The following is a 17,224-nucleotide window of genomic DNA, read 5'->3' as shown; positions in this document are numbered from 1 at the left end:
TTCAAGTTTTTTAACAATTTTTTCGTCAAGTTCCAATCGGTTTATTTTTGTTTTTATTTGACAATATTTTGCTGTGTGTCAAGATTTTCAACATTTAAAACAAGTGCAATTTTTTGTGGAGTTTTTTATCGTATATTCTTGGGAATTTTTTTTTATTCTTTTCCTTTGTATTTGGTTTTCTTGTAAAAATTTGAATTTTTTTCTTGTTTTTAAAATTTTCGTCTTCTAGGATATGATTTCTCAGCACAGCTTCCATCACATCTATGATAATTTTTCTTTTTCTTCCTTCTATGTGAGGATCAAATTGTTCGCAAGAAGATCCAAAGTCCAAAGGCATGATCAAAGTGAACATGGTGACTCAAAAATTTGATAATTCAAAAGGAAAAAGCAGAGTGCAAGGTGCATCACAGCGACAATTTTAGAGAATCTCTGAGAATGATTAACAAGGATTAAACACCAAGAATACACAATTGTTCAAAGGCTATAAAAAGAAGGGAGAAAGCAACATGAGGCAGGCTTCGGAATCACCCCTAGCATCAAAAAACTGTTTCTCAAAATTTTATCTATTGTGTTCAATCTAGTTTGTATCAAGTGTATAAAGATTTTGGAGAGCAGAACTTGTAAGTTTTACTTACAATCAATTAATCAATATCAAGCATTTCAATTCTATTTCTATTTTCTATTTTCAATTTATTATTATTTATGTTTAATATTTTGCATGTGTATTAATGTACTTGAAATATAAATGTTTGAAAGTTTAGATTAGTTTATTCAAATAAATGATTAAAGATAATCAGAACCTATTAATTGAAGCAATATTAGAAGATAGTCCTTCTGAAGATTTGGATTATATCTCAAAAAGAATTACAAGCATACAAAATCTCAATAAAAAAGAGGCAGAACTTGAAAAATTAGCCGAATAATTAACAAATTTAAGATGTAAAATCTTTCAAAATTTTAGATTGTATAAAGATAGTCCTTATAAGGATAATGTCATGATCAAACAACACTCACACACATATAACCCTTTTCTAATGCGAGTACCCTTTTTTTTTTTTTCGTGTAGACACACTTTTAACTCATGCAGTTTTATAGAATCAAGTTTTAATACTATTAAATTATATGACTTTATAGTATATTAAAAAATAACTCCATTAAGCTGCACAATTTAACAGCGTGTCTGCATTAAAAAAAATGGAGTATCCACACTTGAGAGTGAATATAATAGTTTTCCAATCAAAGATCGATTAGCTAAAAGACAAAAAAAATTAAGATTTCAATATAAAACATAACAAAATACCGTGCATTAGAGTCTGCATTTATTTTATCTTTTATCTTATCCCTAACTTAATATATTCATTTTAACAAATTGAAGATGACACTAACAGATAAAAGAATATAGTCTCTAATATATTAAAATCTGTATTTTTTTTAAAAAATTTTACTGACATTCTCAGTGGCAGTTAAAAAGAAAATAAATCAACAAATAGAATAACACTTGGCACGCTGCAACCAAAAAATAATAATAATAATAATAAACTTAGCAGTTTAACAATGGGAACACTCCAAGATTCATGCAAATAAAATAGAAGTTAAAAGAAAACTCCAGCTAGATCAATCAACAAGTATATTTGAGTACTTATCCATCAAATAGCGTTCAATTCTTCATCATCTTGAACTTGATCATCACCATCAGTAGTCTTGTCAATCATACGATCAATTTTCATCTCAGGAATCAGTTGAGAGTTTATGATGTGTAGAATTATAAGTACCGCTTATATATATACATTCATCAAGCTTAGCCTTAATAATTCTGTGAAAATTATTAACAGCTTGCTCACAAAGATCCAATTAATCAGCTGACAACAATTTTTCTATTGGCTTCGGTATGCATATATCAAATTGCAAATAAATTTGACCACTTTTTTCTTGTTCCTTCAATTCCTTTTTGGCCACTATCTGATTGATCAAATCCTATAACTGGCGTTTTTGCATGAGAGATTGGTACCAACCCAATGTCGAAACTGTTAGCAAAAATGAATATGAAAATGCAACCAATAAAAGTATTTGCACTTCTATATATGGGAATTATAGGATTAAAGCTAGCAAAGTCTAGATAAAACTTTTTATCCAACACTAGCAATAGCTTAGTCGCATTGTAACGTAACTCGACATATGAATGGAAAGTCTTGTCAAATTATCCCATTTGAGGTGCTTTTTGAAGCCCAAATATACATGAAATAAGGTCCAGTATCTTTTTATTAAGCCTCATAAATGACCCAATTGAATTGGCCCCTTTATACGTGGACTTAAAATTTGACGCCCAATAATCTTAAGATTCTCAGCAGGAAAAACCAAAAGGAAAACAATATGACCTTCAACTTCAAGTTATGTCTCTCTTGTAAATAAGGTTTCTGCATGACCCCATATATGTTATTATGACATTAAGTGAACATTTATAAGTTCCTTCAGCAAGAAGTAAATGGAATTACAAGATCAATTCAGATTGGCCCTGGTTCGGTAAGAAAATGTGATCAATCAGAAAAACTATACGTGGAGCAATTAGGCATAAATTGATGTCAATTACGTAGAAAAATTTTTAATTTGAGCAAGTACTTCATAGCATTTTCTTTTGTTAAAAAAAAAGAAAAAGGAAGAGCCCAAGTCTTAAAAAGAACACCCTTGACCTTGAAAGTAAAATCAGGATTAGTAATCGTTTGGCGCACTTGGAACATCAAAGTACTGTTAGCAAGTCTGCATTATGCATGGCTACCCAACACAAGTTACGCAACAAAGACATCTGCCTAATTTCTATCATCATTTTCAACCGATCACGTCCCAAAACAACTCAATTGGGTGATTCTCGCCTCTCTTCTCCAACTTTGAAAGGGAGGAATCCAGTTTCTGCGGATGATATATTTATTGTGGGTAGATTTCTTCTTTACTTGAACTAATTTCCTCCGGTTATTTAGAGCCAACTGTTGAATTGCTATCATCGTTATTGCGTTAACAAGGTCGGTCCTACTAGAAACCTAATAGTATTATTAGTAGAATTGTAATATTCCAAAAAAAGGAAAAAGGAAAAATTGATGCTTTATTTTTTATTTACTGTTAATAGAACAGAAAACAGTAAAAGAATAATTCTTAACCATATACGAGCAACCATTCATATGTACCAAACAATCTTTTAAATCTCGGATAAATTTAAATTAAAAGAGGGTCTTGATATATAGGGGATAATTATTGAAAGTTGAAAACCAACTGCATGTGGCCCGTGGCAGGTTAGATATCAGACATTTTGCATTGATCATACTATCGCAACTGTCACCGTCGAATCTGTCCACATTTATGTCATCTGGTGGGATGCAGTGATCAAGTGAAGTCGCTATTAGAGGGCGTGATAACAATTGACTTTCAAGATCATACATATTCGATGCTTTCATTTTCTCTATAATCTATACAACAATCGACAAAACATATTCATATGTATATTTGGCACTTTCAAGTATCATCGATACCTAACTTATTGCTATAAATTCGCTGTAATTTTGGCTTTATATTGGGCTGTTTTCATGGGACAGGCTGAAATTTCTGACTAGATAAGACTTTTGTTTGAGGTGATGTTTTTGTATTAATATACGTTTTTTTGGAGGGGGGGGGGGGGGGGGGGGGGGGTACATCAAGTGTCTTCATAGACGTTGAAACCTTAACATGATTTTCTTGTTTCTCCTTGTTTTAACTTGAAATGTCATCATTTTTTTTCGTTTCTGAATTATTTTTTATATGTTGGTCGTTATTAGTTATCATTTATTACAAGTTAACCTAGTCTTGTCGTGCATACATATGTTGCATATAAAAAGAAAAAAATATCAGTCCATCAAAATAGTTGATATCTAAATTAAATAAAAATATAATAAGTGTCATATTACCATAAATCGATTGTACTACATAAGATAATTAACCAAAATTATAAAGGTTCGGCTATTTTGGAATTACTTTAAGGTAGAACACTCATTAATAACCACACGATCAAAGTTATAATTAATTTTTTTCTATCTATCACTATACGTGTGTAACTGAAATTCGTACTCCACCATAAATCAGCTCCAACATAGCCATAACTAAATTATAAATAATCAGCCATAGCTAAATTATAATAATCAGACCCCATAATTAGTATAGGAGTCATTTGATTTACATATCCATGAAAGGGCCAAAAAAAAAAAAAAACACTTCAGCGTAAGAACGGAAAATGATAATTGATCAAGTAAAATGAGAAAAGGAAAGGAAGCTAACCTATGAGGTGAGGCAGGTACAACAGCGCCATAGCAACTCCACTTTAACTACAAGGTGGGCTCAAGGCCGAAGCCTAAAGCCAGCAGCGTGGTGGGTCAATAGCAACTAGCCATCACAAAACAATTTCACTTTCAATGAATAATTTAAATGATTTCCCACTTGTGATGATCGTTCGTCGCCGCAGCACACGCAAAAGAAATATGTGGTGATAATCATGCGACCATTCGTATTAATTCAACATCTTGAATGGTCACTATAGTTTAGTTCATACGTCAAATTATTTGTATACCATCAATTATCAAACCTAAAGTTGGTATTTGAATCCTATGATATGTATGATTCATGTCAATCAGCAATTCCACTTTTATTATTATTATGATCTGAAACCTCATGTGTGCATTCTGGTGGTTAAATTTTATTTTGCCAAATATTATTAACAAGTAGATCTAATAACCTGTCTTTTATCTAAATATCTAAACTGCGTCGTTACAATGCCAATTTAAAAATGAAAAGAAGAAAGAAAGAAGGGACATATATATTTGTGATATATATGATTCACAAAAATTTGCCAATTGAACATGCTACTTTCAAAATTTTTTGCAGCATGATATTTTCGTTTGTTTATTCAAAAGATAAAGTGGACGTAGAAACTTGAAAGTGCGGTTAGATGGTGAGAGGCCTACCTACTTAAATTAATGCGTTTAATTATTACTGAAAATTCGATTAACTAGCTAATAGCAGCATACAGTGGAAAGGTGTAGAAAACATATTTTATAAATTATAACATTAATTAATCCAAGCAATCATTATCTTTCGATCATTGTTTCGATCTAGCTAGACCTAGCATTTCACTCATGCATGTACATATACATGCGACACAAATATATATATATATATATATAATGGTTTTCGAGTGTATCGACGTTCCTTCTTTGAAGCATTTTTCTATAGAAACGCTTCACAAATTGAGTTGCTTTTTAAGTTTCAAGTACGAAGAAGCTGGAGTCAGAGCATTTCTTGGATCTCAAATTAAGAAAACAAAATGCTGTTGCTTGTTTAAAACGCATGCGCGCTGTTCAATTTGACAGAATCCAAAGCACGCCCCTTGGTATACAGATCCACATGACAACTTTAGTTTGATAAGAATGGGAGAAGAAATTAAATAAAGAAAAACAACATGCAAGTGTCGTTCAGGATTCCCAATATGGGTGGGAATTTTCATGAAAAGCGTAAACAAACCTGAAATGGTCAGACAAGTTTTAAGGTAATATGGAGAATGGAGTACTTATTTCATGCATTTGGAAGTGCTTTTTTCCAAAGGGTTTCTCAGTTGATAACTGCTTTGCTTTGTATGGGCTCTTTGTTGCATGCATGGTGCACGCTCAGGAAATTTCTACCACAAACAACACCTTTCTATGAATTGCTATCACACATCACAACAATGGATAGCTGCGTTATCTAATTAAAAGAAGAGAAACCCACTGCCTTGCAAAAATATTCTCAACATTTAATTTGTAGCTTCTTTGAGCAGATGGCTATAGCCAAGCTAGAAATTTGGAACAAAACAAATTGATCGCATTCATAAATTTTTAAATGTATACGTAGCAGTGACTAAATAAAAATAATCTCACGTCTCTGAAGAATTTAGATGTTTTTTTTTTTTTAACATAAGTTAAGTTAATAGATTTTCATAATCACTCTTATATCTTAGAATTTTTGTCTCGCCTCAAATTCGGTCTATAACAAAACTTAATTAACTATATATAAGATAAATAATAAGATCAATGGCTTCATACATGTCGTTTTTTTTATTGTAAATTTACTTTAAGATCAAAAAATGTCATCGTGCATATAATAATTTTTCTTTCTAAATATGTCTCTATGTTTCTCTCTTTTTCTTTTTTCTTTTTTTTCTCGGAGGAAAAAGAAAAGCTGCAACAGTTCAACAGCTTCATATTCACACAATTCAATCTTCTTGGGATCACCAAAATTCTCCCTCGATCCATCATCTTTTTCTTTTTAATTCTCCTCCTTCACTAAACACATAACCCTCCTTTGCTTTTCTTTTCTTTTCTTTTCGTTGTTATTTCTTTTTGCCCTTTTAATAAAGCTACCTCGTCCCTTCTCTCTCCACTTATATCTATCTCAAAAGAAAATTCCTATCAAAATTATATGGACAAAATGGTCATTTCATAAAAACCAAAAGTGCGATACCCACACGTGGATGGGAGGACAGGTGTCGGGAGATGAGTGGTGGTAATTTATGCTAGGCGGTAGGGGGGCAAGGCTTATAAAATTAAGTGGGGCCCGCTCTTGGTAATAATGATAATGGTCTCATTGAATGATTCTTTTCATTTTTGCTTTTCGTATGTGTACGCACGGGAGTGTGATATGAATCGATGATCAGCGGATCGGACGGGAATCAGCAGCAGAGGACGATCCACACGTGCGCATTCACGACAGACAGGGATGGGACGAGCGGGCCAGCGCATCACGTGCGGCCCTAAAGCTGATTTCTAGTGGCGGTAAGCGTTGTACGTATGGGTACCACTTCTCGTGGCATACTTCCCTGCCGGAGCAGTTTTCGCCTTTTTGGGTCCAGGTACAGGTCCACAACTTCTAATTTCATTTCATTTCTTTTTTTCTTTTTTTTTTAATATTTTGAATCTGTGTGATTTTGAATGTATCAAGGTTTTAAACTTTTTTGTTTTCAAACTTCATTCTCTTAAATTATTAGAAAAAAAAAAAAGAGTATTGTTTCAATCAAAACTTTAACAGAAGAAAGTTAATAATGTGATTAGCGGAGATAATTTACATTTTCTTATTGAGAAAAGAACATGAAAAATATACTAATATAATCTTTTAATAGAATCAGTAATGAACAATGTGATGATTACCCTTTTTTTTTTTTTAGTGGGAAGATTTGTTATGCAAAATTACTATAATTTGCTTCAAGGTAGTTAAAATACATCTATCTAACATCAGATGTTATATTCTAAAAACAAGAATTATCTCCTAATTTAATCTCTTATGAGTTTTTCAAGATTTATATATACATAATATGCAAGAGCAGACCAATATAAATTTTAAAAAAAAAATAGGAAAAAATTTGGATTGAAAATTAATATTGCACTTTTATGTGAACTTTCACCCTCATTTTTCACAGAAATTTGTTATGACCTACTATATTTTATGGTTTATCCATCACAGCTCCATTGTTTGGTCTTTAAGTTTATAAATTTTATAGCATAGCCTAGTTAAGTTTAACAGTTTTTTCTATTGCGATCTCATCAAAATAAAATATTGGTTCCACCACTGATTATATGCATATCTAGATTATTAGGATTATTATTTATATATTCTAATAGCTATCAATCAGTAGCCTGAAAAACTCCAATAAGGATATAATCTTGATAGTGAATATAGCATTATTGTAGACAAAATAGATGCTTTAAAGTTGAAACCCAAAAGCATATGAAATTTCATGCAGAAAGAAACAAACAAACTTGCCAACTTATAATTTCACAAAATTGCTCAGCTGCTACCTATCAATCATTAATTTCTAGTTAGATTAGCTGCCAAAATTATTGAAGAAACGAGAATATATAGTTAGCTACCAATCAAAGAGAAGATCAGTTAACAAACAATCACAGGTTGATACATCAAAATCTGAGGCTCAAATTAAATATCACATCCCTTTGAGACAAAAAAATTTTGCTTCATAAAAATTTTGTTGCATTTACGCGACCCGACATGCACCCTTCCATATGGACAATAATAAAGATGGTCGAGCCAATGATCGAACCATTTGTGGTTTACACTCGAACCCTAATCCCAATTTGTCGACCGTTGAAATGCAAGAGTTCGTCACACATAAATGAGCATGTTGAGTAATATTTGCAATGTGCCACTGGCTTGTGCACGGTTGGTATGTGACATGATCAATATTCTTAACTAAGACTTGCATTACATGCCATTGAAATGGATTGTAAAAAAGATAATAGCTACAAGTAGCTAGACGATAGAGATTTTGTTTCATTAACAACCGACTGAAAAATGGGTGCATGAGAACTTAATTGCAACACAAAGTTTAGAACTTTAGATACAAAATTAGTATCTAACAATTAATAGAAAAAATTATTGTTAAAAGATTCTATTGTTAAAAAATTATTATATATAAGAATCATTTTTCACAATACTCACAAGCAACCATTTATATATATAAAATTTACAGGGAAGGTCTAGCTCCAGTGATAAGGAACAACCATCCTAGCTAGGACTTAGGTTTTGGATTCGAGTTTGAATGAATGTGTGAGTTAATAATAATAATAAATAGAATAATTAGCATAGTATTTCCAATTGTGCATGTTAACTTCCACGCTCGTTACCTATATCTATTGATCCAACTAATTAAAATTATTTTATTTTCTTCCTCTTTTTGGGGGCTAGCATTAACGATATGAAAGAAATTTATTGAATTCAATTAAAATTATAATCAAGGGAATATTACATATCTTATATTAGATCAACGGTTATAGCCATGATTAGGGTCGAGGTTGAAGAGAAGTAATGTCAACTCTTAGATGGGTTGGTGGTCTCTCACACACTGTACCCATTAACTATCATCATTGTTGTCAACTTCCCCACTTCACCCACCATATATATGAAAATAGCTTTTTCTATGTTGAAAATTAAGGATTTGGTACCTATCGAAGCTGATCTTATACCTTAATGAATTTGTTTAATTGCGCTAAGTAATGTTATTGCTATTACAGAAATATAAGCTTTTCCATGCCAACGATGCTACGATTGCATGGCAAATTGCTTTCAGATTGTCACTTCTTGACGTTTATTATCAAAGTAAATATGAACACATCGAGCCTTTGGTCCCCATAATTGTGTATATATATATATTATTTTCCTATATATATATAACTCTATAGGCAATTCACAGGCTATAAAACTTTTGACCATAGGAGATAGCCTTTTATTTTCCTATTGTACAAGCTAAGTCCAAATTTTGGGTTAAAATAGTGCAGCACTATTAAACAAGATTAATTGTGATATGATAACTTAATTACTATATCACACTGTTATGATTCAGTGGTCCTCCAAAGTCTCAATTGACGTCTTGCCTTATTAATCTAAATAAGAAAGAATAATAATCAAGATCAAGAGATTCTTTAAACCCATAATATCGGTTGGTGCATAAACAAGGAACTAAAGCATGCAATAGAATATAAGCCATTTTTTCAATTCAATCTTGAGAGATCAAGAAGAGAGACTTAATATGACTGGCTTTTTTTTTTTACCTGGGGGTTTCGCTGATAGAAATTTCTAACTATCTATAAATTTTTCTTTCCTTTTTTTTTTTCAACCTACTTTGCTTTTCCTGATATGAAGATTTTTTATTACTTTTGGAATGAATTTTTAAAAAAGCCGTACTAGTTGGATTTTGACATTTCAAATCATGAATTGGAAATATTCATTTACAATTTACAAACTAATGCACCGCATGTTCCTTGCTTATTTTATTTGCATGAGCCAAATAATTAGAAGATGAAAAGGGTCAAGCTGGATCTGCATAACACACAAATTGGCTACACATCGATATGCTGGTTTGAAAATGAGTAAATTTGGACAATATTTAATCAAATTTGGAGAAGACTTTTGTTTACTTTATGAACCACACTCATGGCTTATAGTTATAAGCCAACCAAATTTGACAACAAGGTTTACAGAATATCAAAGATTAGATCCTTCTGTCCACAGCTTTTGAGACCATGTATTCATTTTCTTCTTCTCTTTTCTATCCATTATAACCTCAACAATTAATCCCTCTCTTTCTACAGCTAGTAACACTACCTCAGGTATCCTGCCACCGGAAAATCATTCTCCGGCAGCCGGAAACTTTAAAATTGAATTTAGAAAGGAAACTTCAAGATTAAAAGAAAATAATTGTCACTTTGTTGACTATAAATCACTCATATAAATGGTGATGAGTTAGTGTTATGTTGAAGCAATGAAGGACCCCACATAAAATGTGAAGAGAAAGCAAAAAGCATTATTCACTTTTTTCTCTTTCTCATTCTCATTGATATTGATGGGGTAGAAAATCTGCCCTTGCTTTTAACCTCTCATCTTAATCTTGATCTTCACCCATCTTTACTAATTTTCCCATTTGATCATGAGTGTATAAGATTTCAAGAATCTCCAATTATATAATTTTTTTCTTATACAATATGACCAAACTATATATATACCAGGTTTGATATATTTCCTTTTTGTACAAACATATATAACATAAAAGCAACAAAGATATGCATAAATCAAAAGAGATTAAAGAAAAAAATAAGAAAGAGACATATTATTCTTTGATGTAAACCCCCAAACCATTCTTTATAAAGCTAATGAGAAACTTTTACAATTTTTTTTTTTGTTTTTTTGTTTTTTTGGAATTACAAGATCAAACCGCTAGCAATGGCTCTATTGGTACCCAGATGAGTAGTTTCATAAACTGGCAATTCTTCTCGATACCTTTCGATACCAATAGCTGAAAGATTATCCAATTCAAAGAGATCAGAACTTGCATAACTTTCTGCATCATCATCATCATCATCAAACACTTCACTATCATTAGTGCAAATGCCTCTCATTTGCTTAAACTCCTTCTTTTTCTGATAATTCTTCAACAATTCCCTTGCAGCTTCTTCAACTCTCTGGCTTTCACTCATCACATGATACTGAAGCTCTTCATTGATGTGATGTGTTGATGATGGTGATGATCTTATGACGATATTAGAAGCCACTGTTTGTTCATTTTCATAAAGATTTTTATGCCCACAAGGCCTGCTATCTTCATCAACAATGACACTGACAGGATAAAACCTAACTGACCTTTTCGCCCCGTTGTTACTTAACTTCCCTCTTGAAGAAGGAGTTTTGCTTAAACATGACCTTGAAAAAGAAGAGGCCGAAGAACAAGCAGACTCGGGCTGCTCCGGCTTCAAAATCTTTGCTTTCTTTGCATTACCAGCAGTGAATAGAGAGTTAAGAAAGCTTGCAAGGCGGCCGCCGGGGGAAATAGGCTGCTTAACTTTCTTGAGATCACTGTAAATCTTCAGGGCCTTAGATTTTGTCTTCACAAAACCACCCTGATGATCACTCTTAGGCTGCTGCTTCTTTTGTGTCGAAACATTATAGTTTCTTTCAGCGGATGACGATGAGATGCTAGTGCGAATAGGCTTAGGCTTTTGCATCGAATAACACGAACTGGATCTAGACCTTGAGCCGTACATGGAATCAGATTCCGATGATGAAAACCCTCCTCCGCAGCTTGATTCAGAAGAACTCGAGCTCGAGTTCAACAGCACAGCAGCAGGAGATAACGAAGAAGAATTGTCGGCGGGCATGGATTTTCTTCGAACAACGTCTTTCTTTTCAAAACTAACCTTCTTCTCCATCCACCTCTCAATTATGCAAGCTCTTGATCGAGTACTACTATCAATATCCATCTCTTCATCACTACGCCCTCTCGTCGTCAAGCCATTGCCATGCTGCTTCTTCCTCATGGTTTCTTTATAATAAATCAGCTCTCTGTCTACCCCACCACCAGCTTTATTACCGTTTGATTCGTCGATCGAACGGTAGATAGCATCAAGAAGAGTTGAAGAGAAAGAAGGGTTGTCTCTTCTGCTTCTTCTTTGATGGGGATGATCTTGAGCTCTCAATGAATCCATATAGGGCTTTATAATATTAGAGAGAACCAAGATATTGCACAGAGTATATAACAAACAGTAGCTTTTTTTTTTTTTTTTAAATGAAATGATGAAATAAAACAATATGATTAACAAAAACACACAAGAGGGACTTGCAAATGAGAAAGAAACAACACAGACATGGCCATTGATGGGTTCTTGATGGCTTAGTAAAAGAGAAAGGGGGAGAGAGAGAGTAATGAAAGCCAAAACTCACGCTTGCTAGTTGCTAGCACAGAGAGAGAGAGAGAGATATAGAGAGAGAGTTTCTGTGTAAGTCTCTTGCACAAAAGCCTTATAAGGCCATACAAGCTTGCCAGCTAGAAGCAAGAGTGCCAGATTGGCAATGATGATGTGGATGGTCAATTATTAATTAACTGAGTGATTAATTAGCTAATTACTTAATTAATTTTAGGTCTACACAGTTACTTGATGAAGTGACGTGAGATATACTTGCCGAGCTGCTTTTACTTGAAAAGTTAAAGGGGTAGTAAATTATTAATGTGTATGATTGTGCTTGTGCTGTTGTGCATAGGAGATGTTGATACGAACAAGTAAAAACAAAGCCAATCTTCATCATTTGGGTCCACTTGATTTCCTTCATGTTCCTTACATATTTTCTCATGATATTTTCTGGATTTAATTCACCATCTAAAAATAATTGTATTCCTTAAAAAAGAAAAAAAAATGCAATCATAGATATAACAATACCCTTAAAAACATAATCAATTAAATACTCTTTTTTTTTAATTATTTGAATGTAGATCTAACTTACTTTTAGTTCAAACATTGAAATTACACTATAACAAAATTATGAAAACAAATTCTCGATAAATTTATAATTTTAAATATAAGTAGATGATTCTAAGAAAAAAAAAATACTATTTTCAAGATTTTTTTTCCTCGCAAAATTAAACTTGCACATTATTACGCAAAATATATGCATGGTGATTGCAGAACAGTAACGCGAAATTTGTATTTAATACAATCAAAGATGTAGGTAAATGGGAACTATTGAGAATTCAACACCACCAGCAGTTGTTTTGGAGTATACTATACGAAGCATAATTTATTGCATGCCCAGTGGCACTGCCATTCTCTCCTTGTTATTGCTAGCTAGCTTCAACAGTCAATTAATGCGGCTCATTTGATTTTCTGACTTTCATACCACCAAGAAGCAATCAGATGAACAGCAATAATGCTGTACCCTAATCTGCATTAAAAATCCCATAAAGTTGGGTTGAAGTTTACAATTTTCCCCCCCTTCTTTTAACAAATATTAAAGTCCGTTGAAAATGGGATTACTGTGAAGATTCAAAAGAGGTCAATATCAAAGCTAATTTTCTCTGAATTTAATGAGAGTATTAGAAACTCTATCTAGCTGCTAGCTAGTTTTAAGAATCTATAATAAAGCCAGTAATCCATGATATTATAATCAATACAAAAGTTATAGTCGGCAAATCCTGTTGTGATTATAGACTATACCCAATTTCAGTAGCAAACCAGCAAGATAATTATGGGGTTGATTTTGGATGGTGTGTAGACTGGTAGCCTAATGGTAAAAAGGGAATGAGTATAAAGCATATATAGTTTATGACATTAATTATAATTTAATTACCAAGATCATCAGCATTTTACTGCCCTCTATTCATTATAGACTAGCCTTTTTGTGGCATCCAATATAATTATGCAGTTGATACAGTGAACATTAACTTCATTAATAAAGATTAATTTTGCAATCAAATTTACCCTCAGTTTGATTACATTACATTATTATTGTTGTCACCATGAATGGGCACTCCAAATTTTTTATTTAGGGTAATAGTGTCGTCTAGTTCTTATATTTTTAAAAGTATCTCAAAATATATCTGTCGTTAAATTATTGACATTCATACAATTACTTTTTATTCATTTTAGTTTGATTTATAATATTACCCTCTTACAATAATATTTATTTTTTTAGATATTAATAAAAAAGAAAATATTAAATTATCAATTTAACCCTAAAAAATAAAAAATAAAAATGGAATATATACTACTTTTTTTTGGAACACTCTGCTGAGAAGTTAATAAATTAATTTTTTATTAATATCCAAAAAAATTGGTAATTTAATTTTTTTACAGTATTAATTTTTTTGACATAATTGTGCTTCCACAAAAAATAATATATATTCTTTTTTTTGGGGTTAGATTGGTAATTAAATTTTTTCCCTTTTATTAATGTCCCCCCAAAAAATGAAACATTATTGTAAGAGGGTAATATTGTAAAAACAAGTCAAAAGGAACAAAAAATAATAATAAGGGTGTCAATAGTTTAACGATAGAAATGTTTTGAGGTATTTTAAAAAATATAGGGACTAAACAATGCTAACCTTATAATATAAGGATTAAACGAATTCTTACCCTTTTTATTTATATATTCTTGCTACAATATAATGATGATAAGATCTTTATCCATTTCTGATATTATATGCTCACATATGTGTAAAATTACTAACTAATATGCATGTGTTATTTAGATTCATAGCGTGATAATTTAAGCTAATCTCAATTATAATTCAAAACCTAAAACCTAAAATTTTATACTGTTTAAGGTTACAAATCTTATGGTCATGCCTTTTTAAATCAATCCATTCCCTTTCTATATTTGGGAATTTCTCACTAGTTGAGTGGTAACTCGCCTCCTTTATCAAATATGCAGGAATTAAAAAGGGGTTAAGTTACTCATATAAATTTGTAAGAAAATTTACTATTGGGTATATATGAAGGTCTATTGTATATATATAGAATTTTTTTAATTCAGAATTTTAAAATGCGAGAAAGTCTGGGAAAATTTTAAAACTCTACAGTTTGTTTTAAAGTGTTAATTTCATAATACTTGAAAACTGTGTGGTTTTAAAGTTTTTCCATACTTTCCCGCACTCTAAAATTCCGGACAAAAAACTGATCTAAGAAGTCGCATGTATTTATAATTATAAACTTGTGATATGAGATATTTAAAAATCTTGCAAAAAATATTTGAATGAGATGTGTGAGATTATTCAAGCACACCATGGCATCTTGCTTTTTCAGACTACACACACACACAAATATAAAAGCAAATATATCCACCATGGCCCATGTCGATATTTAAAACCCTAGACTAGTTAGCATGCATATTATCAAAGAAAGAAAGAAAGAAAAAAAGCATTTAGTGCAATAACAAGATTATTTATTTACACGTCCTTCAACTGCTGCGGCTGGTGGCTGGCCATATCTTGTGCTTGTGCTTTTAGCATGTTGTAAGTGGGAAGTGCTTATTTGAGCAATGATTACACTCGTGGCTCTCTCCTAAACTTTATGAAACTCCTCAAAACAAATCAAGAAGAAAAGCAGATTTGATTAATTTTGATTGATTAATTAATTAAATCCAATAAAAGGATTAGGACAAGAGAGAATGTGTGCGTGGAGAAAGAGATTAAAAAAAAAAAACAAAGGCGAGATTAGATATACATTTAAAAAGAAAAAAAAACAATGATGATAAATAAACAAATAAACTAAGTAAAAAGAAGAGGAATTTCAGTAAAGCAACGTGCGTGTGCATTAATTTTCCTTTTCGTTCTCTCTTCTTTTCCTCACATGTACTTCTTTCTCTCTTTCTCGTTCCCTCTATATAGCTTCGCTTCAAACTCACGAAAATTCTTCATTATTGTATTGGATTGGATACACACTTATCTAATTATAAAACACCAATCAACAAGCTATGCATCAAATCTTTAATTGAACAAGCAAAAATAACACTCAAAACGTTCAAGGTTTGTCTTAATGCAGAGGTAGACCTTTAAAGTTATAAAATTGGACACATTAACCTATAGCTCACGGCTCTTCCATCTCTGCTTTCACAAGACTGATTTCAGCATTGCGTAAGTCTGAAAGTTTGGAATCCCACATGCAAAAAAACACAAAAAATTTTGATGCCTCAAATAAACAAAAAACCTATTCTTGAAATAATAATGTTAGCTAGGGATCTACTTATATATATATATATATATATAGGACAAATTATTAAGAGTCCGGGTATCCTTTTCCCATTTAACTATATATATATATACCTTCTGGAGGGAAATAATCTAATAAGAATTGCCAATGCATTTTTCTCAACGAGTGGTTTGACCTATTTCATTCACACCATGTATGACAGAAGCTGGACATTAATTTTAATTTTGAACATGTAAACACTTTTTTCAATGCAATTCCAAGAACGCTCATTCATTCATGCAACTTAATTCTATTATTTCAAAAGAGCAATGATAACACTTTAAGAAATATACTTGCAAGAGATTAGGGTTTCCAAAAAGCTTGATAGATAGATGTGATTTACAACTGAAACACGTACTGAGATTCCATTCAGATCACGGAACGTGACCAACACTGGGGACCCCAAAAACGACTAAATTCATGTTCATTGACTAGCCCTTGCAAGGGGAAAAGTTTGGTACAACCGTTAATAGTTTTCCCAAATTCCATCATCCCACAAATGAACGTACGTAAAGAGGGATAACATTGCCTGTGGTTGCCTCCACCATTCCCCACTAGATTTGACGCGTCATATGGAAATTGTCCAGCACTTTAAAAGTAAAATTGTCCCATCATTCCATATATAAATGGCTTAAAGCAATTAAGCAATATCGAGTACATTCATACAATGAGAATTAATGGTGTTTAACTAATTTTTCGGGTTCTTACTTCATTAATCTTTTATGATTTCACATAACAGATAATTTTAGGCTCGGAAAATTTGGTGAGCGTGTGGTTCTATAAAACACTTCTAGTGCTTATGATAATCTTAAAACGAGACGCTTGTGATAATTTAAAAGTGCTTCCATTGCATGAATAGTACTCCCAGATCAACGTGATCTTTATATAATCTTTAGTTAGGGGATTAGGGCTTTTAAATTCAATTAATCCGTCAATTTTTTGAGTGCACTTGCACATAATATGCAATCATTCTAGGAATGCACAACTGGGCATGCGAAAAAATTGTTGCACTCCATCGTATACTGCTGTTGCTTGATGATTTGACTGAATTGATATTAATGCTATCTATCTATTCAGCACTTAAATAAGGCTGGCCTGGTGGCTGCCACGATTAATTAACAAGTGTGAGTCTGATCATCTATTGAATATGAAAA

General features: G+C 32.1%; 1 protein-coding gene across 1 annotated transcript; it reads right to left on the bottom strand.

Annotated features, from left to right (window-relative positions):
* Positions 1–10,683: 10,683 nt before the first annotated feature.
* LOC18036154 (protein BIG GRAIN 1-like B) lies at positions 10,684–12,304 on the bottom strand. Its single transcript, XM_006426565.2, has one exon. It carries the CDS (start codon positions 12,033–12,035, stop codon positions 10,755–10,757), a length of 1,281 nt encoding a protein of 426 aa, XP_006426628.1. The 5' UTR covers positions 12,036–12,304; the 3' UTR covers positions 10,684–10,754.
* Between the last annotated feature and the right edge of the window lie 4,920 nt (positions 12,305–17,224).

Source organism: Citrus clementina, unplaced genomic scaffold (genome assembly GCF_000493195.1).
Source record: "Citrus clementina cultivar Clemenules unplaced genomic scaffold, Citrus_clementina_v1.0 scaffold_7, whole genome shotgun sequence".
Taxonomy (NCBI): Eukaryota; Viridiplantae; Streptophyta; class Magnoliopsida; order Sapindales; family Rutaceae; genus Citrus; species Citrus x clementina.
This window is presented reverse-complemented; position numbering and strand designations above follow the sequence as displayed.